Source organism: Rhinolophus sinicus, chromosome 8, assembly GCF_057876585.1.
Source record: "Rhinolophus sinicus isolate RSI-liver-muscle chromosome 8, RSI-T2T, whole genome shotgun sequence".
Lineage (NCBI taxonomy): Eukaryota > Metazoa > Chordata > Mammalia > Chiroptera > Rhinolophidae > Rhinolophus > Rhinolophus sinicus.
In genome coordinates this window covers 25,541,341-25,567,551 of record NC_142508.1, presented here as the reverse complement: position 1 = coordinate 25,567,551, position 26,211 = coordinate 25,541,341, and the positions used below count along the sequence as shown (strand labels likewise).

Here is a 26,211-nt window from a genome sequence, read left to right as displayed (position 1 = left end):
GTAATTGTGGTTTAAAAGTTAAGAATAATTGCAAAAACTGCAATCATTTTTGCACCAAGCTAATACATTACATGCTTTGTTCCAGAAAGGATTTTCATACATATCTTTAAACACAATTTTTGCACATGTAAATAAGAGTTCCAATGTGTTTTGCCATCATTTCATCAGTGCGGCCTCTGAACAGCCTTTGAAGCGAGGACATAGCAGTCATTCTGTGAGATACGGAGATACAGGTCATGGAGGCCAATAAGCCATCGTCACTGAACCAGGAATTAGTTGTCCTTTTGACCATATGGATTAATCACCATAGTTTCACCAATCACAGTGAACCTGAAGATCAATACATGGTCAGAATAGTGTCCTAAAACAACAAGATCTCATAGATTCTGTCTATACAGGGTAAGTTAAAGCAAATGAAAAGGAAGACTCTGAACCTAGTTCTCAGATTCTACTTTCCCAGGCCTTCCCTGAGTACTGACTTCAATCATGGATTGGTATAAGAAATGACCATAACAGAAATGTTTCTGAAAACATTATAGCTGACAATACTGTCCACAATGTCATTCAGTGATCATTCTATGAGCCTTCGAATGGCAAAGTCTTCCAAGATGGAGTGAAGGGAGGATGGTTTTTTCTTTTCAGTTGAAATGACATATTGACTTCTATCAGATATCAGAGTATGAGAATAATACAATCTATTGGACTTGATGACCAAGGCATGCAGCATTTCTTCTAGTTCCCAAGTGCAAAACAATTTCCCCTCCAGTCTCTCTTCTTATTCTTTATCTCAAATGACCTTCTGATTTACATGTTTTTATTGTAAATTATCTATTTTGGGGAGGTATTTATAAATTAGTAAATAACCTACTCTTCTCTTTATGGTTTTCCACTGTCTTTCTAAATGTAACCCTTCTATGTAGCATATAAATTAGTATAGAATTCATCTGAAAAAAGAATCACCACTTTTCTTCTTAGGGTTCAAATATATAAAACACAATTTTAATTCTATAGGTAGCATCTGGCTTTCAGCGTGATACTACCAATGAAAATTTAATCTGGTGTTTTGAATTCTCTTGTTTCTAAAAAAGCTTCCATGAGAAAATGTAAAGAGAATCAATATAAATAAGAAATATTTCATGCACAGCAGTTTTAGAAAATCCCAGATTCATGAGTTTTCATATTTATGATAAAGTTGTATTCTGAATATTGTTCATAATTGTTTGAGGTCATTTGTAGCATTAATAAGCATCAATTTTGTACAGAGTGAAGATCTTTATTCCCTTTAAGAGGAAGTACCTTTAAGTTACAGAAGACCCATCAGGGTGCCAAATTCCATCTGGACACAGATATTAAAACTATGCCACTGGTGATGAGCTGAAAATGAGAGGAACTGAAAAACAGAGTTTTCAAATGTCATTTCAATGCAAAAGGAGTAAAATCAAAACATAAAAATGCTTATAAAAGTCTAGTTCTGTCCCTAAATCAAAGTTATCTTAGAATTGTAAGGGTACCAGAATTTCCCCCTTTTCATCTAGTCCAAATACAAGCAAATAACTTCAGAGGGAATGAGAGAGTTTAATGTTTCTGTGAATTCTCTCAGCCTTTAAGGGGTTCAGTTTTCTGCAGCATTCCATTTTGCTATGCTACACTGATTTATGATTTATTACCAGTGATATGATAATTTCTAAAATTTATTGAGTACTTATTATAGGTTCTAAACCCTTTGTGTCTGTTATATGCATCACGATTAATATGCATCATGATTAATTAATTTCATCCATAGATTCTCAAGTGGAGGCAAGTTTGCCCCCTGGAAGGTATTTGTCAATCTCAGGAGACACAGTTTTGATTGTCACAACTAGCAGGTGGGGACTAGTTCTACTGGCATCCAGTAGGTAGAAGCTAGGCATGCTGCTAAACATCCTACGATACACAGAACATTTCCCCACATCAAAGAACTTTCCAGCCCCAAATGTCAATAGCGCTGAGGTAGAAAGAACCTGACTTAATCCATTCAACAACCCTATGAGGTGGGTATTTATTATTATTCTTAATGTTATGCTATTATTATTGCAATACATTTTACATATAACACTGTGTAAATTTAAGGTGTACAACATGTTAATTTGATACATTTATATATTGTAATATGATTGCCATTCTTGTACTAATTAGCACTGCTATCTCCTTACACCTTTCATAATTATCCTTTCTTAAGAGTTGGAATAAACTAGTAGCAAGTTTATTGATTATAATACAGTGTTGTCTATAGTCACTGTACCGTGCATGAGGTGGGTATTATTAACCTTATTTTCTGAAAAGGGAACTGAGACATGGAAAGGGTAAGTAACCTACCCAAGACCACATAGCTAAGTAAGTAGTGGTGCCAAGATAAAAAACCTAGCTCTTTATTGCCTCAAAGCCCAAGCTATGTCCACTGTAGTCTATCTACGCCCATCTTCAGAGAATTTTGATGACCACTGTTAGAGTCTGAGGTTTGAAGGGTGGAGAACCTGCCTTATTCTGTACACCTGCCCTAGCACCGAGCTCCTGCTTGCTGAAAGATTAACGGTAACAATTAATCTCTTGAGCATCTTCAGATTTCTACTTTAGGATGACATTTCAACGACTAGGTCAATAATCCCAAGAGAAAACTGTTTGATTGTATATACTGTATTACTAAATAAGAGAAGAATTGAATGGAAAACAGAAGACATAATTCCTATCTCCAAGGAGGTTGTGAGGAAGAAGGGTTATGTATGTATATAAACAGAAGCATGTATGCATGTGTGTTTATACACAGAATTGTCAGAACAAACATAAGGTTGGAAGAAGTAAAAGTAAACAATAATCTGGCCTAATCATGTATCGGGACACATCTGTCTGGATCTGAAACATCTTAGTAAACATAATGTATATTTGCATCCTTGGCCACGCTATGAAAGCGCTTTGGCTGCTTTTACCTTCCTAGTTTAGCTAAGTTTATGAGCAGACCCACCCTATGTCCACATGAAGCTGACAAGACTTTGCACTTCTCTTTGTTGATGATCTTTTCTTCCCTCTGAGGGTGACTTTTACTGAATTGTAAATTTTATGTGATAAGTATTTTACCACAATAAAAAATGCCATGCAAATGGCCTAATATTCTATATTTAAGGTCAGTTCTGCTTAAAACATTAGGAAATTCTGTAGGGGAAGTATGTGTAGTGGTTAAATGCTTGGGTCAGGCAATAGACTGCTTAGGTTCAAATATCAGCTTTCTGTTATTATTTACTGTGCAACTTGCTTGGGAAAATTACTAATTTTTTTTGTATCTTAGTTTCTTTACCTGTAACATATGGATAATAAAGAAGGTACCTGTCCCATGAAGGTGTTATCAGGAAAGGTAAAGCATGCTATATATTGGGCATGGCACTTACTGACATATATGATAAATGCTCAGCAAATATAAGATACGGTAATATTATAATCAAATTTTATGAGCTGATATTTGAGCAGCTTGGAGAGAAGAGCTTCGCTGTTTCTTACTACCACCTTCTACTCTCCTCTGGCTCATTGATCTCTTTCCTGCTCCTGACATCTCAAAGCCACAGTTGGGATTTCGGTCATGACGTTCAGCCATATTTGAACACTTTCCTGGTGCAAAGTCTACATTCCACATGAGAATTGTACCTACATGCAAATTTTGAGTATCATGTCTCAATTAGTTTATTTGTTCATGTCTGCTGACAGTGTTAACATTCTGAATAATGGTGAAGTCTTACTTATGCTAAGTACAAATTTGGAGTGTAATCTTTTATGATAAAAATCTGAGGTCTTTTACGTATACACACCTAAAATGGAATATTAAAATTAAATGTTATTTATTAAAAATAACTCAAGTAGCTACTTGGTTTGTAGATTTCTGCTTTCTTGTCTCATTCTAGAACAGGTCTAGCAGTTATGATTTCATGAAATAATGTGCAGGGAAATGCTGGGATGGTGTCTGACAGCATATAGATACATGAGGGAGGATTGGATTACAAGTAATATTACAGATAGAAGTAAGTGATGGTTTGGAATTAGAATCTTGGCTCTACCATTACAGGCATTTAGTTAACTTTTCTTGTCTTTTTCCTCATCTGAAAACTGGTGAGAAAAACACCTACTTACATAGTTGTAAGGTTTACATGGGATGGTGCCTGGCAAGTACTAAGAACTCAAGAAATAATTACTATTTCATTTATTGTTTCCAGAGGAAGGAGATCGATTGACAAATATTGAGGGTCTCTTTGAACTAAATCACCTGGTCAGCTTCTATGATCTTTCTTGGAAGGAATTCTTAATCCCTTTATTGTCACTTGCTTTTTGGTAGCAAAGAGGAACTGATTACTAATTCATTTCAAAGTGAATTATATTTGATGGGTCATACTAGCAGTTACAAAGCAAACAACAGGGTCGGGGTGGGGAAGTTCAATCACATACCTGGGAAAAGTCAATAATGCAGACAGGATTCTGATTTGTTTGTCATACTGGAGAGAGGAAAACACCGGGACAGGATTTAAGGGAAGGATCGTGAGTTAGAAATATTTAAGTTCTTTCCTGGTATCTGATTTCACGCAATTTTATTTATCTCTTTGCTCCTGTTTTCTCTATTATTAAAATTTAGGATAAAATGTAAATGTTTATGAAACCCACTTTAAGCTAGAAAAAGAGTGGCATTGAAACACAAAGTGGAGCTATAAAAACCTGCTGAACGCATCAATTTAAATACATGTTCTTGTCTATTATTATGAAACGCACTTTTATTTACACTGTATTTGGGCAACCGCGGGTTAACAATAAGGTAACTCACAAGCAAATACTCTTGCCTTAGATGTAGAAGCAATAAAGTAATCAGACCAAACTTCTTAACTGTCATTTGAACTTTTCAATTTAAACTCAGTGTGTCCTTGCTTTTTACACAAGAAGATTCAGGAATTTAAGGCTTGGCTCTTTAAAAACCATTAGCCAGGCACACAGTCTCCGCAGCAAAACCGGGGGGAAGCTGAGGCGCCCGCACCTGGGAACGCGGAGATGCCTTTGGAGAGTTAGGTGAAGATGGCGTTTGAGTCAGGTCAGAGCTAACACGCTACCTTCGCTTCCAAGACTGTTCGCATTCTTTTCAGCTATTAGTCAAGATGTTTTACCGACCGAGACTAGGAAATCTATAGGAGGGCGTGTCAGTTTACACACTGTCCACATGTCACCGTAGTCGCTAACACACACACAATAGCTTTACTTAAAAACGCAAGCCCGACTGAAAAACTTAGGACAATGGACAAATCCTGGGTTGGGTGGGTAATGGACAAAGGGATCACTCCTCTTACCTGCTAGTGGGACTTCCCCTCCCCCCATAAGTACGTCACCTGAGGGGTCTTTGCCACACAAGCAGCGCACCTAAGACTGAAACTAACAAAGCTTCACTCACTCTCCCTGACACGCAAAGGAAGCGCTCAGGTGAGCACAGCAGGCACTGCCGCGGAACTTGCCGGCTCTCTAAGGCTGCATTTTGATACAGGAGAGACAGATTTTCGTTCCTCTTTCAAAATGCACCTTGCAAACGTAACAGGAATCCGGCTAGGATCTCGGAAAAAGGGCGGAGGAGGAACGCACGGGGAAGCTGGCGGCGGCGAGCCCGCGTCCCGCGTAGGAGGGTCCTGGAGGATGGGGCTGGGGGAGGGGGACGGTTCTGCTCCTGCGGGGGCTCCCGCTGTCCCGAGCGTCGGTGGCTGGACCTGGAGAGCGGCCGCGACTGTTCCCCCACCTGCGTTCTGGGCTGAAGGTAAAGACGCGGAGCTGGAAGGAGCGCGCGCGAGGGAGAAAGGCGGGGAGGTAGGAGCCCAGAGGGAGGCGCGGGGCAGCGAGGACGGGTGGGAGGCGAGGAGGAAGGAGCGGTCGGGGTGCGGGCGGGGGTGTGCAGGGGGGTGGAGAAAGCCGCTGGTGCAAATGTGGGGCCGGACCAGGCAGTGCCCGGCTTTTAACCTGGGCAGTGGAGGCGGGGAAAAGAGCTAGAGGAAAGGGGAGGTGTGTGAGATAGGGGTTGTGGGGGGATTCGAGCAAGTGACATCACAGCAGGTCAAAGAAAAAGGGGCAAGCGGCAGGCACCGAGAGAGTGGGGCGTTTAGCATTAGGAGCTCCAGCGTAGCCTGCCCCGGCAGGGACCCCGGCGTCCCCAGAGACCATGCAGAGGTCGCCTCTGGAAAAGGCCAGCGTCATCTCCAAACTTTTTTTCAGGTGAGAGGGTGTCCATCTGAGCTTTGGAAGGACACGTGCCCAAGAAAGAGGAGGGCCTGTGTGTGAACTGGGTTTTGGGGAAAGAGGGATAGTTTTTAAAAAGATGCGCTAGCATTCATTGTTATGGAAGTGAACACGGATTTTGTGGAATAAAATCGAAAACATTAAGAAGGGATGAAAGAATAAACTGAAGCCAATTAATTGTTTGAATAGAGAGCCTTGACTTAACATTGAAGTCTTAACCACAACTGAAAGTCATGCTCTCAAGACCCAAATGTGCTATTGTGCAATTGTTTTCTTAGATTTTTCTAAGAAATATATGAATTATAAACTTGCTAATAAAAATGCTTAAGTTTAGTCCTTTATTTTCTCCCCTTCATGCCTTGGAAACTTAGATATCTTCTTGGCATACATACTGCCAGTGCCATGCCTGCTTGTAGTAGGTGCTCAGAAAACATTTGTTGAGTTTTGAACTTTTGAACTTTTTTAGGGGAGAAAGGTGAAGTGGGTACTATGTGCTTAAATTAAGTTTTTATTGTTACGATACTAAGTCTAACAAGTATTTGCTGTAATTCCATGATTCTTTCTTTTAAGAATGAAAGCAAATTCCTTGCAATACCTATCTTTAAAAAAAAAAACAAACAAAAAAACAAGCCAGTTCCACAAGCTGTAAATTTTAAAAGGGGCCTCAGAATTACCATGGACATGTGAAGCCATGGGACTAGATACTGAAGTTACATCTAACTGACATTGAATATATTGTACTTATGCTATTTTGCATGTGATGAGCATAAAAGCTTGCACACTTCATCTAATGAGAGTTTTAAAAATAGAGTCTAAGTTCCTAATCTTAGGCAAAGTGTAATTAAATGCAGCATTTCATATTTGAAGTGTTCTTTGGGTACTCTATCTGCTTTGTTCCTGTTATACTTGTATGAATGAATAGGTACAGCTCTCTCATGGGCAATTACTTGACTCATAATTATCCAATGAATCAACATACTTAGGTATCAGAAAAGCCAAATATCTTATAAATACGCTCGTGTGTGTGTGTGTGTGTGTGTGTGTGTGTGTGTGTGTGTGTGAAGGCACTGAGCTTTCAGGTCTTTCAATGTGTTGTTGTTCCCTGCATGTGCAGTAAGCCTGGAACTCAGGTACTAAGGAGAGACCATTGCTCACTGAGGGAGAGCTCCTCCCTGTGGATGGCAGAGAAGGACTTTACTCTTTGGAATTACCTCTTGTTGATGTTTTCAGCACCTTTTGTTACTCCATCTATAAAACTTGGAAGATCTGTTGATGTATTTTCCTACTACTTACAAAATCAGAATGCTTGTTGGCATTCATTGTAGACTTTTTTGTAGAGCACTTTGAGGAACCTAAAGTTCCTCAAACAATCCATCTAAAAATGCAGTCTTTAGACAAATGAATATCCATGGCTACTTCTCAGTACTGAGGAACTTTAACTTAGCTCATTGTTTATTTAAATGAAATCATTGTTGATTTATCAGTTTTTTTCCCCCCAACAGATCACATTATAACTTTTAGTGTAGTTTAAAAATGCTCTCAGGTTGATTTAGATATTTAAAAAAATGTATCATAATGGCTACTAAGTTTGTTAAGAGCATACTTATTCCTGTTCTCCAAACTATTTCGTAATAAATTGCTCTAAGAATAGGTGTATTTTAAAAAGTTAAGTTCCTACTATTTATAGGAACTGACAGCCACCTAAAGTACCAATAATTATAAACTTCCTTCCGGGTTGTAATTCTGAAAGGGTATGAAATTTATTTTGTGCTTTAGTGGTCAATGGTGTTATGCTTTGGATTCACATTGTTTTGATTCAAATCCCAGATCTGCTACTTAGTGGCTGTGTGACCTGAGGCAAGTCCCTTAACATCTCTGTTTGTGTGACTTGACCTTTAAAACTTGGAGACTAGTAGGACCTATGTCATTGGGGTTAATCTGTTGAGAAAATATGCATGTGAAGTGTTTAGCTCATAAATGTTAGCTGCTGCTATTATATCATCATCATCATCGTCACCATCAATTATCATATTTTGTACATGCTTTACAATACCATGTGCTTTGTTTATGTAATGTACTCAATTCATCTTTGTTGAATATAATTTTGTGACTATTAGTCTGCATATTCAATGAATGGGCCTGGATGAGAACGTAACTTAGGTAAAATTTCCTCTAACATGGCCTTTCCAGATATACAAGAAAGAAGTCCCATACCTATATCATATGTTGTTAAGTGACTTAGAATTTAACTTTCTGAATATGGTCCCTTCAGTTTCAGAATCATAAAAGAGTATAGCTGTTATGATCTGGGTTATAGGTTATATTAAATATCTCTTTCATTGTTAAGGTTTTGTTGTTGGAAAAGCTAATAAAATTTTGAGGAAATTTAAGTACTTTCTTAATTTTACATAAGTTTCATGTCAAGTACAAAATTTGAAGGATGTCGCAAGTGTCACAGTGCTAATATATACATTTATAAACATAATCTAAAAGAGAATTTCACACAAAAATTCCAGTGGTTTATGGAAAAGTACATTAGAAAACAAGTACATAGAAAACAAGTACATTAACTTAAACCTTTTATAAAATAGGAAGATGTTTTTAACTAGAGGTGATATATTTGCAGAGAATTTATGATTCATATACCAATGGGATTGATTTACAAATATTTACCCGCAGAGATCGGTTTTCATTTTTGAGCAATTTTCCAAATTTACATTTTCTGATAACACTTAAGGTAGTTATTCAGCTTGTTTTCAGTCTCTCCTCTCATGTCCTGAATTTCCCATATACTGTTTAGTTGTCAGATTGTGTATCAAACCATGTGTCAGATGACACAGCTTGAGTTTTCACCATGGTATCCCTACCAAAAGTCTAGATCTATATTTGAGGAATTGTTAGAGCCCCACAAAATCCAAGTATACAATGCCACAGATTTCGTACAAGACTGGATATAGGGCCCCCGAAAAATTCCACAGATAAGTCTCAAGTAAGAATAAAGAGTAAATGATGTTAGGCTCTAAGGTGGAAATTCAGCTAAGAATAGCATATTGTAAATCTCAGGTTAATAAGGTAATTTAATATACTTTTGTAAATTATTAGACACAAAATAATGAGAGATTTTTAAACAAATATGCTAGAATTTATACATCAGAATGGGTGTGGTAGGCCAAAATAGCTACCAATGAAAACCAAACTCTTATTCTAAATATTCTGTTTTTGATCAAAGTATTTTTGGATTCTTGTTATGGATTACCTTTAAAAACAGTATATACATTCCTTCTCATAAGTATATAGTAGTTCATTACTTTCTAGCCATTATTTTATAATAGCTTGCTTTAGATTAAAAGTCATATTACCCAAGACTGGTCACTTGGACTTGCTTGTAAATGACATTTGACTGTATCTCAAAATTAAATGCACCCTGAAAGTATAAAGATTTTTTTATCATAATTGCTTTGTTAACAGCCAAATGCTACTTAAGTTTAGGTATTATCATTCAAAAAAATGTACTGCAACTTTTAAAGACATTTCCTAATTAAGAGAAGCATTAAATGCTTTGAGCCACAGGAACATAATTGTAATAAGTATATAATGAAATACCCATAAAGATGACAATTTTGAAGAGGACTACACTTACTTGGTTATATAAATTATGCCAAATTCATCACAGTGATTTATATTTGCATTTCATTTGCATATTTGCAAGGAATGAGGAAATCTAAAATTATGAGAGTCATAAACATTTTTCCCTGTTTGTTGAGGGTATTCATAGAAATGTCACCAAGATAGACCAGTTGGCCAATCAAATAAAGGTCTAGTCCTGTTCTAACCAATACACAGGATTTTCTCTCAGACAAGGCTTAGACTATCCTAATCAAAAGAAATAGATGCATAAAACAAAAGGCCACTATGAGATGCACAGTTCTTAGTGAGATGTACAGCTGCCAAGGCTGCCCGAATACCATGAGTCTATTTAGTCAATGAGAAAATTCCATAAGGGCAGCTTAGAGTTTCCATGCATGCTTTTGGTTTTGTCTTCTGTACGAATTGGAGGAGACCACCTTTGGGACAAGGGCCCTTCTATCTTGGACAGTTGCCTCCCTATACTAGTTCCTTAATCTCCCTTTCTATCCATCCGCCTTTTGCTGGTCATGTTTTACTACGATACAGAGCAGATTTTTCAACTTCAGATATGTCAATTTTGATTGATTTGACTCTAGCAGTTCTACTTGCAAAAGTACTTCCTTTGTATGATAAGACTAAAATTGTAATTGTATACATATATTTTGAAATATAAAATATGTATGTATATAATTTTCTTTTAGTTAATTATGCTAGTTAAAAAAGTGCCTCCTTGATTTTGAAGTGTATTCCAATAGCTTTTATAAGCTAGTTCAATTATTAGTTGACTCTCTAAGAGTATTCCTATATACTTATAACAAATGGCATATGGCATAGCTTTAAAATTCAATTTCTTGCTAAAGAGAGAAGCAGAGTCTGTTTTTCTTAATTGCTTCATCAATATTTTATGTTTGATTTGGCAATCAAAATATCCCTCAGAGCCAATTGATACACTAGGCAAATCATGGTTTTCCAGTTTTCCATTTTTGTGTAGGGAGAAGGTAGGACTTGGTGTGATAATATTCAATGCATAAATGTTGGAAGTTGTTTAAAAGGCCCTTAAATGGCACCAATCTAAATGTATTATTATTGTTAGTGTCATTTCACAGGAACCTGTAATTTCAGTGTGATAGAGCTACAGGGTAAGTATAGGATTGCAAAACCACCAGGGAAGGGTGTTAGCCACTTAGCATGCTGCTGAATGTTGTTTGTCAAAATTTAAAAACACCTCTGACTCAGCAGCAATTTTGATTCCACTGTTTCCTGACACATCTGTGGAGGGCACTTCCCTGGCACCAGTTCCTGCAATGCAATGATGTCCAGAGGGGAAAAGAGATTAGGACTGAGGTCTGGTTGTCTGGGTACCCTGCCTGAAGGTGAAGTTATTATCACAGAGCAAAACATCACTCTTCCACGTGCTTCCTCTCCGCAGCACCTAAGAATTTACCTTGTGGTTGTTTGAGAGTGAAATTAGCCTTACAAAGTGGCTTTACTATGGAGCTTTGTGTCAGCAAAGAGCTGAGGCTTCTTTTAGCAAGAAACCTGTCAAAATTCAATTAGCTTGCTTGATGTAGAGAGTGAGTATATTCTTACAGAGCTCTGCAAGATTTATTTTCACAGCTGTATCCAGGTTGCCAGGCTTGTCGTGTTAGCTTCTCTGTATAGCTCCATTGGTCAATTACTGTCTGTGAACATCAGTGACTGTTCAAACTGTAAAGCCGCGGGTGTCAGGGCCTTCTGTGATTTGTTTAGTGTTCTGACCATGTCAAGACCCCTGCAGATAATGGTTCAATGCACACTTCTTTGTGGTGATGGTAATTCCATGGTGATCACCCCTAGAGGTTATCATATAGACTGGTGATATTCACAGTCTTGTAATGCAGCATTTTTCTGATTTAAAGGACTCACAGAAAGCGGGACTGTGGACAGATTTTAAATACTTAGAGCAATTATTCCATCAGTTTTATTTTCTGTCCCTTCATAGCTAGGCCTTCCTCGTAGGGGGAAAGCCTGCTTACCAATTCCTTGCTCATGGAGTCAAGACATGGTTTGAAGATTTCTGCTAAGCCCTTATTGTTAGGATTCTCAGCTCTGAAACTGGGTTTTACTCTGATGTAATCAGGGAATTCTCCCAGAAGCTGCTTCGAGGAGCTGAGTCAGAGCAGTACTTCCTTTGTAGGTCATGATTCGGGGCAGCTTGGAGTATGCCCAAGTTCATTTATTTACCACCTTCTGTATTCCATGCGAGCCATTAAGAAGGTTGAAGTGGGCAAGAAAAAAAATTGGTGCTGCCTTCATGGAATGCATTCTCTGAAACCCAGAGTCTCAAGGGCCTATAGGAACACTGCACAGGAAATCTCATCCAATTTAAGGCTGGTTAAGTAAGGCTTGCTGGAGAAATGACTGGAATGGACACCAAAAGGAGATTATCTAGACAAAGAAGGTGGGGCTCGGTTAGGAAAAATTTAAAGACAGAAACAGCGCACTGTGTGAGGACTGGCAGTAATCGTGAGCTCGACACCAGTAACGATTTCCGAGACGTTCTCTGTGGCTAGAATGTAAGATGTGTGACTGAGATTTGGGGGAGATTGGTCTGAAACTCTAGCAAGGGCCAGGTCATAAGGGGTTTCATGAGCTTTGTTCGGGCTTTATCATACTGGAAGTGAAAAGCCATGGATTTCCAGCAAGGGAGTGACAGAACCAGTTCAAAGCTGTTGCAGTTTTGCAAGAGAAATGGTGAAATGAATGAAAGAATGGCAGTGGTGATAGAAACAAAGACGGATTTGAAAGACATTGAGGAGGTAAAATCGACAGGTTTGGCAATTGATTAGATATGGAAGGTGAAGGACAGAGAGGAATCAAGGACAATGTCTACTTCTGCTTGCTTGGCACCAGGTTGGATGTGGTGAAGCTTTCCGAGTGAGGATATCATTTGGAGAAGGCTTGCAGTGGGGGTAAAAGGCCTATGCAGACCCTCTGCTTCTCTTTAAAATAAAAAAGGAAATCATACGTGTGGCTCAAAGGCACATAATATGGTTATTTGAAAAAATATATGAAAGCAATCTAGAGCTTAGGCTTAAGTAAGAGATATTAAAATGTGAGGTGACAGTCACAATTGTAAGTACTTCCCTCATACTGTTCAGTCAAGTCCAGGGTGCATCTAGGGAAGAATTTAAAGTGCGTACTGGTTTGGCTTAATTGTGGTACAGAGTGACCTGAGAGTGTATCTGGAACAAGCAGCTGTATTTAGGAATAGCACTGGTTAAATTCTACTTAGAAATTCTACTTAGAACCCTCTTTCTACCCTCCCCTCCAAACCCACCAACTGATTTCTGAAGTGCCCCACCCCACTATGACTTCACTCCTTTAAACTGTGGTTTTTACACAGCTGATTTCTAGGATCATAGATGTTCAGGAAGTAGGTATGGGGCTTCAGATTTTGTCTGCAGTGACGGAGTAAATAAGAGCACACCTACTGTCATGAAATAATTTTTTTTTGTGTTGAAAAACATTATGTATATTGTCTTCTGTGAACACTGAGTCGATTAAAACACAGAAAACTTTCATTCTATAGCACTGCCTACAGAGGTGCCGACCCTTCTACCCAACTTCACACCCATCCCCAAATGCCTCGTGAAGTTCTTAACTTCAGAAAGGGGTCCAAGAATTTCACCTGGTACCAGTCAGACCAGGATGTGAAATTAAGCTTAATAGGCATAACCTTAGCGGTGCTGACAGCTGTATTTGGAGGAGATTGTAGGCCCAGACCTTGGACCCCAGTGTTGGTTATGAGCAACAAGAAAATGAAGTCCCTGCCGGCTGGGATTAATGATCCCGGCTCTAGAGGGAGCAGACTGGGGAAACTGTACAGGAAGCTCTGTTTGCACATTTTCTTTATTTTAAACATCTGTATGAACTCTGGAAAGCAAAGCAACAACAACAAAGCTTTAATTTTTCAACCAAAATCCCCTTTTTCAACCCTAAGAGTTTAGATCGGGGGTTAGTAAACTGTTTCTGTAAGAGGTCAGATAGTAAATATTTTCAATGTTATAGGCCACCTGGTCTCTCCATGTTGGAAAGGAGCCATAGACAATATGCAAACAAACGGGCATGGTTTTGTTCCAATAAAACTTATTTATGGGCGCTAAAATATGAATTTCATGTAATTTTCACACATCACAAAATATGCTCTTTAATAAAATTGTATTGTGATAATCTTTAAAATACACAGCTATAAAATTCTTAGTTTAAAATAATATCTAGAAAAACTTTTCAAGGCTCATATATAATTAACTTTATTGTGTTCAGTGACTGAGTAATTTTTAAAGGAAGCAAAACACACACATGCACATGGATTTTTCAGAAGATGAAGAAAATACTGTAGTAGCTTAACAGCTATTAAATTTCTCAGAATTTTATTTTTCTCAGAATATTTTTTGACTTATCGGAATCTATTGACCATTTCTTCTTGACTGCTTTTTTGCATATGAAGTTTTTGATGTATCTTTCAAGGCAAATGCTCTAACTTATCCATTTTTTGGTATCCACCACCTGTCAGAGTGCCTGGTGCATAGTAGGGCCTTAAAACATACATGTTGAATTGAATAAAACTTGACTAATTCATTTGGTGAGTATGCTTCTAAAATTTAATTTTTCATGGAAATGTAAAATTTTACTTACAAGTATGGAATTTAAAAATCTTTCCATTTGCTATCCTAAAAATAAAATGCCTAATTTTGAATAAGTATATTAGTTGATTTACCATGTGTTCTAAAGTATAACATAAAATACGAAAAACTATTTTTTGTTTTTTGTTTGCTTTCTTGTGTAGTTCTTGGGACTTTCTAGGAAAATTCCAGCTTATTTTTCTTGAGATCAATGATAACCAACTTTGCTATAGACAGCCTTTCTCCCCTGAAATATTTTTTCCATTCAAACTTCATGTAAATATTCAGGTTACCTGACAATTTAATTTTAAGCCAGATTATTAAAATGATTATTTCCAAAATTTATTCCTAAATATAGGTACAAAATTTAGTGTTTTTTAAAAAAGGAATTTTTAATATGTTTTTATTCTGGACCTCGGCATACATTTTTTCAATCAAGTAATAAGTAGACTGACCAACTACTTATTACCAAAAGAACTTCTACTTTTCAACTCAAAGTCAGGGTTGGCTTCTAAAAATTCACATTAGCCTGTTTTCTACCCCCTTTTACCTGGTACCTAATAGGGTGAGTCTAGTCTATCTATAAATGTCAATGTGTAGCTTGTATATATACACTATGAACAGAAATGCACAAAGCAAATAAATGTCCCATAGATTAATTTGATTGTGGAACTTACTTGGACCAAATCCTTAATACAGTTGACATTAGGTATTTACATAAATCAATTAATTCAGAGACTACAACTCAACTACGGTGAAATTAAAAAAATTTTATTCATCGTATTGAGAGTTTATAAAACTGATGAAATTAAAGCTCAGAGGTAGCCATCCCAGTAATATCAGAGCTGTTTTTATGCAGTAAAATTTTATTAGCTAGAAAGACAACCACTATAAAATGAGTTCATTAATGTAAAAGTAATAACATTGAAACAGAAATGTAATTTTTATTCATTTACTCATGCATGCATTTATTTAGTGTAAATATTGAGTCCCTGATATGTTCTAGGGATATAACAGTTTGAACACTTAGAACACATATCAAAACTTATTATATATTCTAATTATTCTTCTTTAATGGAATTTTCATGTCAATATTTTTAATGATGCAATTTTTCTCTTAGGAGAGCAAAGCTACAGTGTTTTTCCCTCTTACTTCATTTAATAAAGGGAACCTAAATTTTTTATTGATTTCATGGGGGTGAAAAAAGAATTTTCCTCTCACCCTTAGACATTCTTCTGGTCTCACTAATGATCAAATTAACATGAGCCAGATTAAATAACCAAAATTAATACATGTGAACATATGGGGGTTCTGTAACAATGTGAGACCCTAGGACATATTGGGTAATTGAGCTGATATGCCATCTTGAGTTAAGGAGAAGGGGGCTGTTGTGGTTTGAGACTTCAAAGGGCAGGGGGGCAATTCACGTGGAGATACAAAAGCAAATGTTTGGTAAACAAATGTCGCTGGGCCATCAATGAAAATGGGACACAGAGGGGTCTTAGATCAAATGGACCTTGCTGGGTTTCTCCCTATCACACACTAGCTTATATTAAAATATAGTTATCTATGATGATAGCTCCCTTCCTGGAGCAGATGCGGTCTCTAAATTCTTTTTATTATTATTATTATTTTTATTTGGGAATATTGGGGAGCAGTGTGTTTTTCCAGGACCCATCAGCTCCAAGTCGAGTTGTTTTTCAATCTAGTTGTGGAGGGCACAGCTCAATGGCCTATGTGGGAATCAAACCAGCGACCTTGGTGTTATGAGCACTGCGCTCTAACCAACTGAGTCAACTGGCCACCCCGTATCTAAATTCTTTTAGGCAGTACATGAGAAAGTCAAAAATTTTTCCTGAGACTTTTGTTTTTTTAAAATTAGCAAGCTTAAAATAATCAATATGCCATAGAGGCATATTTTGGAGTGGCAAACTCTGCTTCCCCTCAGTTTACAAAATCAAGTGAGTAAGTCATCTCACATAATAAAATAAACTTTTCCAAAGTCAACAATGTAATTCCTTGATGGCAAAAATTATTTCACGTATTTAAAAAAGTACATTTAAAAATTAAAAAATATGTTCTATGAAATGTAAGCAAGATCATTACATTTAGAAATGTATATTGGATTCAATCCTGGAATGCAGTCTTTGGGTCCATTGAGATGTCAACGTGGTAACTTGACAGCTTTTTTGAAATCATCCAGTGTTTTGCTGACTCAATTGTTTTGCTACTGCCAAGGGTAGAGACACAATTCTCTGTCACTCCAGCCACTCTTACTGCAGAGCAGAGTCAGATTCTGGGATGAGTAGACACGTGAAGTTATTATTAAAAAACAATGAGCCAACAAATCTGCTGTTAATGAAAATTTGATCAAAGTTTAGCAATTCTGTTGAAAGAGAAATCTAACTATTCTTTAGATAAATACTGATACTCTTGCAATTAGGAGCTCTTACTTCATAATTAGCAATATTCTAAGCTTTAGAGATGTGTGTCTCAATTTGTGGTCTACCAACCACTTGCTCTACAAAAATATTAGAATATAGGTGTCTGAATTAAAATAACTTACTAATTAAATCATTTTATTATATATATCTTAATTTAATAATAATTACATATCACGTTAAATATGCAGATTCCTAGATCCCACTGCATACCTACTAAATCAGAATCTCTGGGAGAGGGCAACCACAATCTTGTTTTTTTCTGTTTTCCTTTCCATTTCAGGTGATTTCTTTTTGCCTATTAAAATCTGATAATCATTAGGTCAGTCGTAAAAAAAAAAAAAGGGTTTAAGTGGCCCAACTAGTGTGTCTTATCCTCAATAACAACATAGAAAATGACAGATTTGAGAACAAGAAACAGGATTCTACCACATGCTCATAAATGTGGGATGTGGAGGTGATTTCATCTTCTCCCAGCTCCCTTAATGTTTTTTCTCCTAACATCCTTCTTTTAACCTTAGGGTCCAGGGAAAAAATTTTGAAAGTTCACATTTTTTCAGTAAATTAACAATAGAAACATAGGTATAATTCAACTTACTACAGAATCCAAAATTTCCTCTTAAGTAGTTCATGAAATCTGTAAGTTCGTCTTCCACTACCTTCTAACATTTACTAAGCACTTTCCATGTACCAGAGGTTATATATATTATCTCAGTGAATTCTTCAAAGAATTCTAGATAGATCCTACATAAAAGATATATGAGATTTGGAAAGATTAAAGAGTTTATATGAGGTCACGCAGCTAATTACCGTGAAGTTAGGATGTGAACTTAGATTAGTCTAAATCCATAACTCCATTCTTAACCAGTTCCTCACAGTATCCAAAAACCTAGAATGGAATTGGTCAATTATATAAATTCACTTCACTTTGTACATAGACTTTATTAATTTTCTTCTCTCTCAAAATTGTTTTTGATACAAGCATTACAAATATTATTTTAATGATATATTAGACTCAGTTCTTCTTGAAAGTGTCATAAATATCTCCTCCCATTACTAATTTGCATATGTTCCTGTGACAAGCTACTTCGTGGCTCAGGGTGGGGTACAGGAAAGTGTTGTCTCAGGTCTTTAAATGGGGTCTTTAAAATTCTAAGTGTCTAGCTGAAGAGCAAAAGATGTGATCAGCCAAAAGCATGCCAGTAGCCAACATTGTCACATGGAAACAGCTCAGTGGCACAGAACTTGACCCGATTGCACTTCTTATCCTGATTTGTTCTATCATGTCCTAGCCTTCATCCTTCATTGTTTTCTCACACCTTCTGAGCCAGGCTTTCTGTTGACTTTTTGCATCTACTCTTCTTATCTCACAACTTCACCCCCTCATCTACTTTCCAGGTTCAGTCACTTCACTGCTCTTCTTACCACCACCCACCCTCCTTGGTGTCCCTTGGAGATCACTGATCCTTAGTTGTTCATCATTTGTATCATCTAGGTTTTCTCTTATTCTCTTTCTTGAGGTTGAAGGAAGAGGCAGAGTCACCTGGCAGATGGCTGAACTTCACGGTTGACACTTGGGGTATATAAGTCTTAGATTTTTCTAGTGCAGTGGTTTTCACAATTTTCTTAAAAACTGTCCTTTTATCAGTGAATTCTAACTTCCAAACGAAATCTTTCACAGAACTGTTATATATACAAATAAAAGTGACAATGGAAGACAAAACCCTGCTATAAACATATAGTTAGCCTCCTGCCCCAAAGTAAGGGCTTAAATGATTATATACCATGTGAGCTATTTTCTTGGTCCTACATGCTTGCATTTTTCACAATGTTATGTTTCTAAAATTGAGGTGTGTCTTATAATTGATGTCAAAAGAAACTTGTCAGCTATCAGACCCAGGAATACATTGTAACATGGGATTTAGCAATACATAGAAAGCATATATTCCTGGAAACTCAGCTGAATTATTTACATCGGTTGCACCCTTCAAGGTTGACTTTTAACTTAAATTTAGTTTCTTGCTTGAAATTTCTTGAGAAAGATTACTCTGTGATCTAGTTTTGAAAGAAATGGTTCCTATTTAGTCTGAAGTTTGTCTGGCATACCAAGCACTGTAATTAAAGTGGAAGTTGCTCAAGCTCAGCACTTCACTGTCTTTGGAACTCGAGGGCCTGAGCCACTGTGGAAAGCACTAAAGAGGTTCCTCATAAAATTAAAAATAGAAGTACCTTATGACCCAACAGTGCCACTCCTGGGTGTTTATCTGAGGAAATACAAAACACGAATTCGAAAAGATATGTACATCTCTATGTTCACTGTGGCATTATTTACAATAGTGAAGATATGGAAGCAACCTTCGTGCCCATAGATAGACGATTTGGTAAGAAATTGTGGTACATTTATACAATGGTGTATTACTCTGGCATAAAACAGAATGAAATCTTATCATTTGTGACAACATGGATGGACCTAGGGGATATTATGCTAAGTGAAATAAGTCAACAGAGAAGACAAATACCATATGATCTCACATATGTGTGGACTCTAAAGAACAAAATAAATGGAGAAATAGACTCATGGATACAGAGAACAAACTGATGGTTGCCAGAGAGGAGGGGTGTTTAGGTGCTGGGTAAAAAAGGTGAGGGGATTAAGAAATACAAATTGGTAGTTACAAGCAAGATAGTCAAGGTGATGTACAGTACAGCATAGAGAATATAGTCAATAATATGGTAGTAAGTATGTATAGTGCCAGGTGGGTACTAGGTTGATTGGGGTGACTATTGCATAAGTTATGTAAATCTCTAACCACTGTGCTGTGCACCTGAAACTAGTATAAAATAATATTGAATGTCAGCTGTAGCTGAAAAAAATAAAATTAAAAAAAAAGAAGTTATATTGTCTGTCCTACGGGTAAAGGTATTAAGAATATAGCTTGTCACTGTAACCCTACTCATACTTGTGAATAGCCACGAGCGATTCAAAAAGAATTTTTTTGACCTGAATGTGAAAAAGGCTTAGAAGAAAACTTTAACTTTGATACCAAAGAAGAAATTGTATAAATATTGAAAATTTCCTTAAATCTGTATATATTTAATGTAGCATTTCTTTTTGGAAAGGCTATTATTAAGCTGATGGTGAGTCTTCTAATCAAGGTCAGCTGATTGTTGAGCAAGCATGGTACAGTATTGTAAAACCATGATAATATTACACGTGGCTTGTTTTCTGGGGATTGCACAATTCTGTTATGCTTGGATGAATCCTCGTGCGAGCAGATATGCCAGAGATATGGTGGGCTGTTAACTGAGCTTGGCTCACGTGTTTCTGCAGTAACATGCTCACTTATGTAGTGCAGAAATAATCAGTGACCGATTGCAATGTGTTTAAATATGTACAAAGTGATACCAGGGTAAGCTAAATGAATTAACCTGGCAGTCCAAGGTAACGTTTGGATGACTCCATTGTGCTAAAATTTTCTTATAACACATTTGCAAATGTACAATGTTTTAAATTCCTATTTTTAAAATAGTACAATATTCTTTAAAATGAAGATATTTCAAATTAGATCCTTGAAGTATCTCTGGGGAATACTAACTGTTGGAGTCCAACAGTTACTTCAACTGTTGAAAACCACTGAACTAGTGTTTACCCCCGTATTGATTGTTCTTGAGCTTTCTTTGAGTTACTCACTTAACCCATTCTATACTCTCAGAAAATAATCTTAGCAATTTACTTAACCTCCTTCTCTGATGTTGTGCTTATCAGCATGAGTTATCCTCATCTTAACATTGCTCAGCATCATTATGTCATCTAACATTCATTGAGTGTTTAAGATGTGTTTTAGGGTTCCCCAGGGCGACAAAACCAACAGGAGATATCTATATCTATATCATCTATAGCTATATCTATCTGTATCCATATTTATGTATCTATATTACTATATATCATCTATATCTATATCTTATCTGTATCTATATCCGTATCTTATCTGTATCTGTTAATATGTATATACATACTGTGTTTCCCCAAAAATAAGACCTAACTAGCAAATAAGCCCTAGCATGATTTTTCAAGGATGACATCCCATGAACATAAGCTGTAATTCATCTTTTGGAGCAAAAATTAATATAAGACCCGGTCTTATTTTCAGAGAAACACGGTGTGTGTGTGTATGTGTGTGTGTGTGTGTGTGTGTATGTATAGAGAGACAGAGAGAGCACCAAAAAATGTATACACATTTTAAGAAAGGAAAAACTATTAACATTATAATACTTGATATATACCTATAACAAAAGATGAATACAAGTCACATTTGACTTCTGCAATTACAAGAGGTTCTCAAAGTGGTCCAAACATTTCTGATTACAGCAAACTACTGCTTAAGCGATGTTGACCAAAGTGTCCACTTGTATACATTTTTTGGCAACCCTGGTATGTATGTGAGTGTGTGTGTTTGTGTGTGTGTGTGTGTATGTGTATATATATATATGGAATTGGCTTACTGAAGCCTGAAATCTGCAGGGTGGGCTGGTAGGCTGGAGAACCAGGAGAGCTGGTGCTCCAGGTTGATTTTGAAGGAGAATTCTGCTGGAGAATTCTCGATTGCTTAGGAGGCCAGCCTTTTTGTTCTGCTCAAGCCTTCAACTGATTGGATGAAGCTCACTCATTATGGAGTGCAATCTGCTTTACCCAGATTTCACTGATTTAAATGTAAATCTCGTCCAAAACCAACACCCTTTAAGATGACATACAAAATTAACCATCATACTCTGTAAGCACTTTCCTTGCGTTAATTGACTGCTAACAGTGCCAGACATAGAATAGCTCTTTAATAAATGGTAAATACTGTCATCAACATAATTATTATAATTATACTTTTTCATCTTTACTTCAAGCTCTAAGAAAGTACCTGTCTTTTCTACATTTAAGCCTCATCTTCCTTGAGCTTCTCTGAACTATGGAGACCACACTTCCACAAATGCCCCAGCCATTCTACATCTCCAGCCTTTGCTTTGCCACTGGCTTTCATCTCCAACTTTCAGACTTGTCTTAAATCCTCAGAACATCACCTTTGTCCATTGTCCCTCTGTGTGCATAGTCCTAACATGGAGTTTCCCTGTTGCTTACAACCATTGTATTCGTTTGCTAGGGTTGCCCTAACAGGAATTGGATGACTGAAATAACAGTAATTTATTGCCTCTGATTTGAAGTCCCAGACCAAGGTGTCAGCAGGTCTGGTTTCTTCTGGGCTATGAGAAACCGTCCGTGCCATGCCTGTCCTTCCGCTTCTGGTGATTTGCGGGCAGTCTCGGGTGTTCTTTGGCTTGAAGAGGCCTCAGGTTCATCTCCGCCTCCATCTTCACATTCTCCCTATGCGTGTCTCTGTGTCCAAATTTCCTTTTTTTTTTTTAATAAGGACAACAGTCACATTGGGTTAGTACCTACTCGAATGTAGTCATGTTAACTCGATCACTTCTGTAAAGATCTTATTAGCAAATAAGGTCACATTCTGAGGTCTGGGGGTGAAGATTCCAATATCTCTTCTTTAAGGGGAACACAATTCAACCCACAATAGTAACAATCTTCAGAAGCAGAATGACATATTGAAACCACTTGAAACTATGAAGTACAATGCATGTAAGAGGCTACGCTAATTTCTGGAGCCTTTTAGAAACAGTGTGTGCCTTGTCTATAATGGTACATAAATAACATGGAGACAGTGCAGAGGATGTTGAATGGCAGGACTTGGAACTGGGTGAAGATAACAGGAACCATTTGCTCTCGGATAGACTGAAGAATGACTTCCGATTTCCAAAGTGTTAATCATCTCCGCTAAGTCAAGAGAACGAAGGCCGGGCATTAGGAAGAGTGCTTTGGTAGTGAAGGGTGTTAAAAATGAAAACATTTCACTGAGAATGAAATAGTCTTGGTTGGAAGTGTTAGGATGATAGGCTTTGAGTTATGACTCAGAAAAGGGACATTCATGTTGTTCAAGAATGGTCCCTGAACAAGTATAGGCACACTCATGTTTGCTTTGCATTTACCACAGTTTTGAAAAATGTTTTGACTTTTTTTTTTTTTGGCTTTTCACACATCTGACCAGGAGTGATGGCTGACCTACACATATTTGCAATCATATCAGTGTCCTCACATGGGCTACAAACATATAACGTTTGAGTAATTAATTAGTTAACACGTGAATTCATTCAGTTTTTGCACTGTTCCAGACACTGCAGAAGACAATGGTGACATATAGATATATGTTGCACCTACATCACCCTCACGAAGTTAGTCTTACAGGGGAATAAACTAGCAAACAAAGTGCAATGTGGTAACACTATTTTCGCAATTTAAAAAATAATTGAGTGACAGTTATGTGCTATGCTCTGTGGTAATGCTTGCTGGTGCGAGACATACAGCAGCAAAAAAAAATCTATAAGGAACTTATAGTGTGGTGTGTTTGGAGTCAAGGGGGATTGACGGGTAAGTAAATAGGCAATTTGTGGTAACAGTTCGGATGGAAGAAATACAGGAGAGAATGGAGCATGTGGGAAGATAATTAAACCTAGATTGTAAAAAGACACATACATAATTTATATGATACTATTTCAATGCATTTGAGTTTCTTGGAAATAGAGGTCAGGTTTTATTTCAAGAAAGTTACTAATTTTTCTTCATTTTCTTCATTGACCTGCATTTAGTTGGTATTGGTACAAAACCGAAAAATGTGGTACCAAATCATGGAATAGGAGAATTCTATTGGAATTAAAAATTCAAAATTAAGAACCACCTTATTATCAATGGTTTCATCCAGTGAGAGCTCCTGCAGAGTTCAAAAGGAAGAGACTCTGGCTGGAAGTTTCCTTTAAAGTTCATTTTCCTCAAGTGCAAGAGATCATGACATTTTGAAGTCACAATAATTCTTAAATGCCTGTAAAAAGGATTTTCACCAAAGGATCATGATTTAAGTTATGATTTCTGTTTTTAATGACCTGATTGCATAGGTGACCATTTTGAACTCCTAAATGGCTCTCAGGATCAGATAATGATTCAATCACTATTGTGTCTTTTGTTGTTGGGGGGAAAGCAACTTAGGGTACTTTGTGGACTTTTATTTACCTATATGTTGCTTATGTAAAAAACAGATGTAGAGATTAAGTGAAGGTGAAGAGGATTTACAGTAAGGCTCTTGCAGCAGAGTCTTATTTCCTTGGTCAGCCTTGAACCAATGGCTGTCTCCATGCCCTGTCTCTGTCATACTCCTTTTTTCTGGGATTCCCAGTGTGGGGTGACTGAGGACTAGGCCACTGCTCTGCTCCCCTGTACCTCTTCGGAGCTTCACTGTCAGTGTCCTTCCCCGTAATAACAAGGCTCCAGGAAAAGGAAAATAGCGTTAGCATTGCTTCACAACCTCAGGAACAGGATTTCAAACTTAAATCCAGAGTCACACAATGTGTCTACGTGCACTTCCCCTTGCCAAAGGGGGAAGAAATAAGGAGGATACTAAATTTACCTTTTAATGCTATAATTTGTGATTTGTTTTTTAGAGGGTGAAATACTAACAATGGAGAGAATGTTGAGATGCCTGAGAAAAATTTTGGATTTTACGGATCATTTATCTTGTTAGATGATTACAAGCAGAACCATAGAAATATACTTTATCACGACTGAATTAAAAAAAAAATCATCAGCTTTGTCTGCCTGATGCAGTATGTCATTGCTATCCTTAGAGTATTGGTTCTTTATCATCTCCACCTTCAAACATTTCCAAGATCTCCTCCAACCTCCATTATCATTCCATCTATCAAGCGAAATAAACAAATAAACATCCTCAAATCAACAATGTTGGGTGGGATTATACTGCATTTCTTTTTTTTTTTAACTTTGGGAAAAGTTGTCTCAGAGCAGCAACGGAAAAGCAGATATTGGGATTTAATAAGGAGTGAGACATTTGTACACAAAGTGAGGGATCATAAAGTGATTTAGATGTAGAAGGTCATGAGAATTGAGCATGTGCTTTGTCTATGGTGGCTTGTACCAAACAGATTCCTGACTCCACAACCCAGAGCTCCTTGGAAGGTTTCTGTCCCCACCAAAGGAGTGTCATGTCCACACTGTAAGGAACATTTTTCACTGCTAGAAAAATCAGATCACTTTGATTCCAGATACTGAGTTAATTCTGGAATGAAAACCATGGCTCGGAAAAGATGTGGGTAATTTCTTGCCAAAGGATAGGGAAGCCCATAGAGAGTGTTTCCTTTGGGTCCCAGTGATGGTGTCTGAACAAACCAGGTGAACAAAGAGCTGCAATAGGGGATTCAGAATTCTGGAAAAAGAGGGAATACCAAATAAATGGGATCGTTATAAAACAAATCCCAGCAAAGTTAAATAAATATATCATGGGAGATATCCTCATAATTCTCATACTTCGGGTGAAATATGTTTTGTTCCTACCTTAGAGAGAGGAGGAGGCAGAACGTGTTCTCCTTCTTTCCCTCTCGGCTACCACTGGGCGGGCTTGAAACTGCCTCTCTGATCTGCTCGCTAGTGTGTGATTGTCTAAAATAACAGTAATAGTGGTGAGGCTCTGACAGTCACACAAGTTTCTCTCTGTACACTTTTGCAAATGCCAGCCAGTAATCTAGTGGCCTTTCCACCGTAAAATCTTAAAGCCAGTCCATTTCCCCTCTTCCTTATTTTCTTGGTTTCAAATATATTTCATATTGCCAATGGAAATAAAACTCAGAACTTAGAGAGCAATGGTATTGCTTGTCTTCCTTGGTTTGTAAAGTGCTCCTAAAAGTTAACTCATACAGGATACAGCAATTTTATAGGGCAGTTATTCATCCTATCTTTCTAGTCAGTTGTTCCAGCTACAGTCAATTATGTGGTTCCTATTAGTGGCCTCATGCCCAGATGGAATAAAAATCAAACTAAAACCATGGAACAACACGCTGAGGCTGCTTTTCTGAAGTACATGGGCATGGGCTAGAAATCACCATGCTTTGTTTCTTCTCTGGTATCTGTCAAGATGGGTGGGATTTTTTGTAGAATTGCTTCTCGTGTCTAAACTGCTCGAGTCCCTGAAATCCAAGTCATGTGAGTGAATTGGGTATAGCTGTTAGAAGTGGCCTTTCCGTGCCAATGGTATCCATGCCTCAGTTTTTTCACAGTACTATCCTCATTACCACTTTTTCT

At 37.3% G+C, this 26,211-nt stretch overlaps 1 protein-coding gene across 4 annotated transcripts in view; it reads left to right on the top strand.

Annotated features, from left to right (window-relative positions):
• Positions 1-5,372: 5,372 nt before the first annotated feature.
• CFTR (CF transmembrane conductance regulator) overlaps positions 5,373-26,211 on the top strand; it is a 169,357-nt gene continuing 148,518 nt past the window's right edge. For 3 of the 4 annotated variants that reach the window (XM_088799959.1, XM_019743194.3, XM_019743195.3), the window contains exon 1: positions 6,074-6,255. In XM_088799959.1, the coding sequence (XP_088656085.1) occupies positions 6,203-6,255 (53 nt within the window). In that variant the 5' untranslated portion in view covers positions 6,074-6,202. Of the gene's footprint in view, positions 5,479-6,073; positions 6,256-26,211 lie in introns of those variants that run through there. The other variant, XM_088799960.1, reaches the window with a different exon arrangement.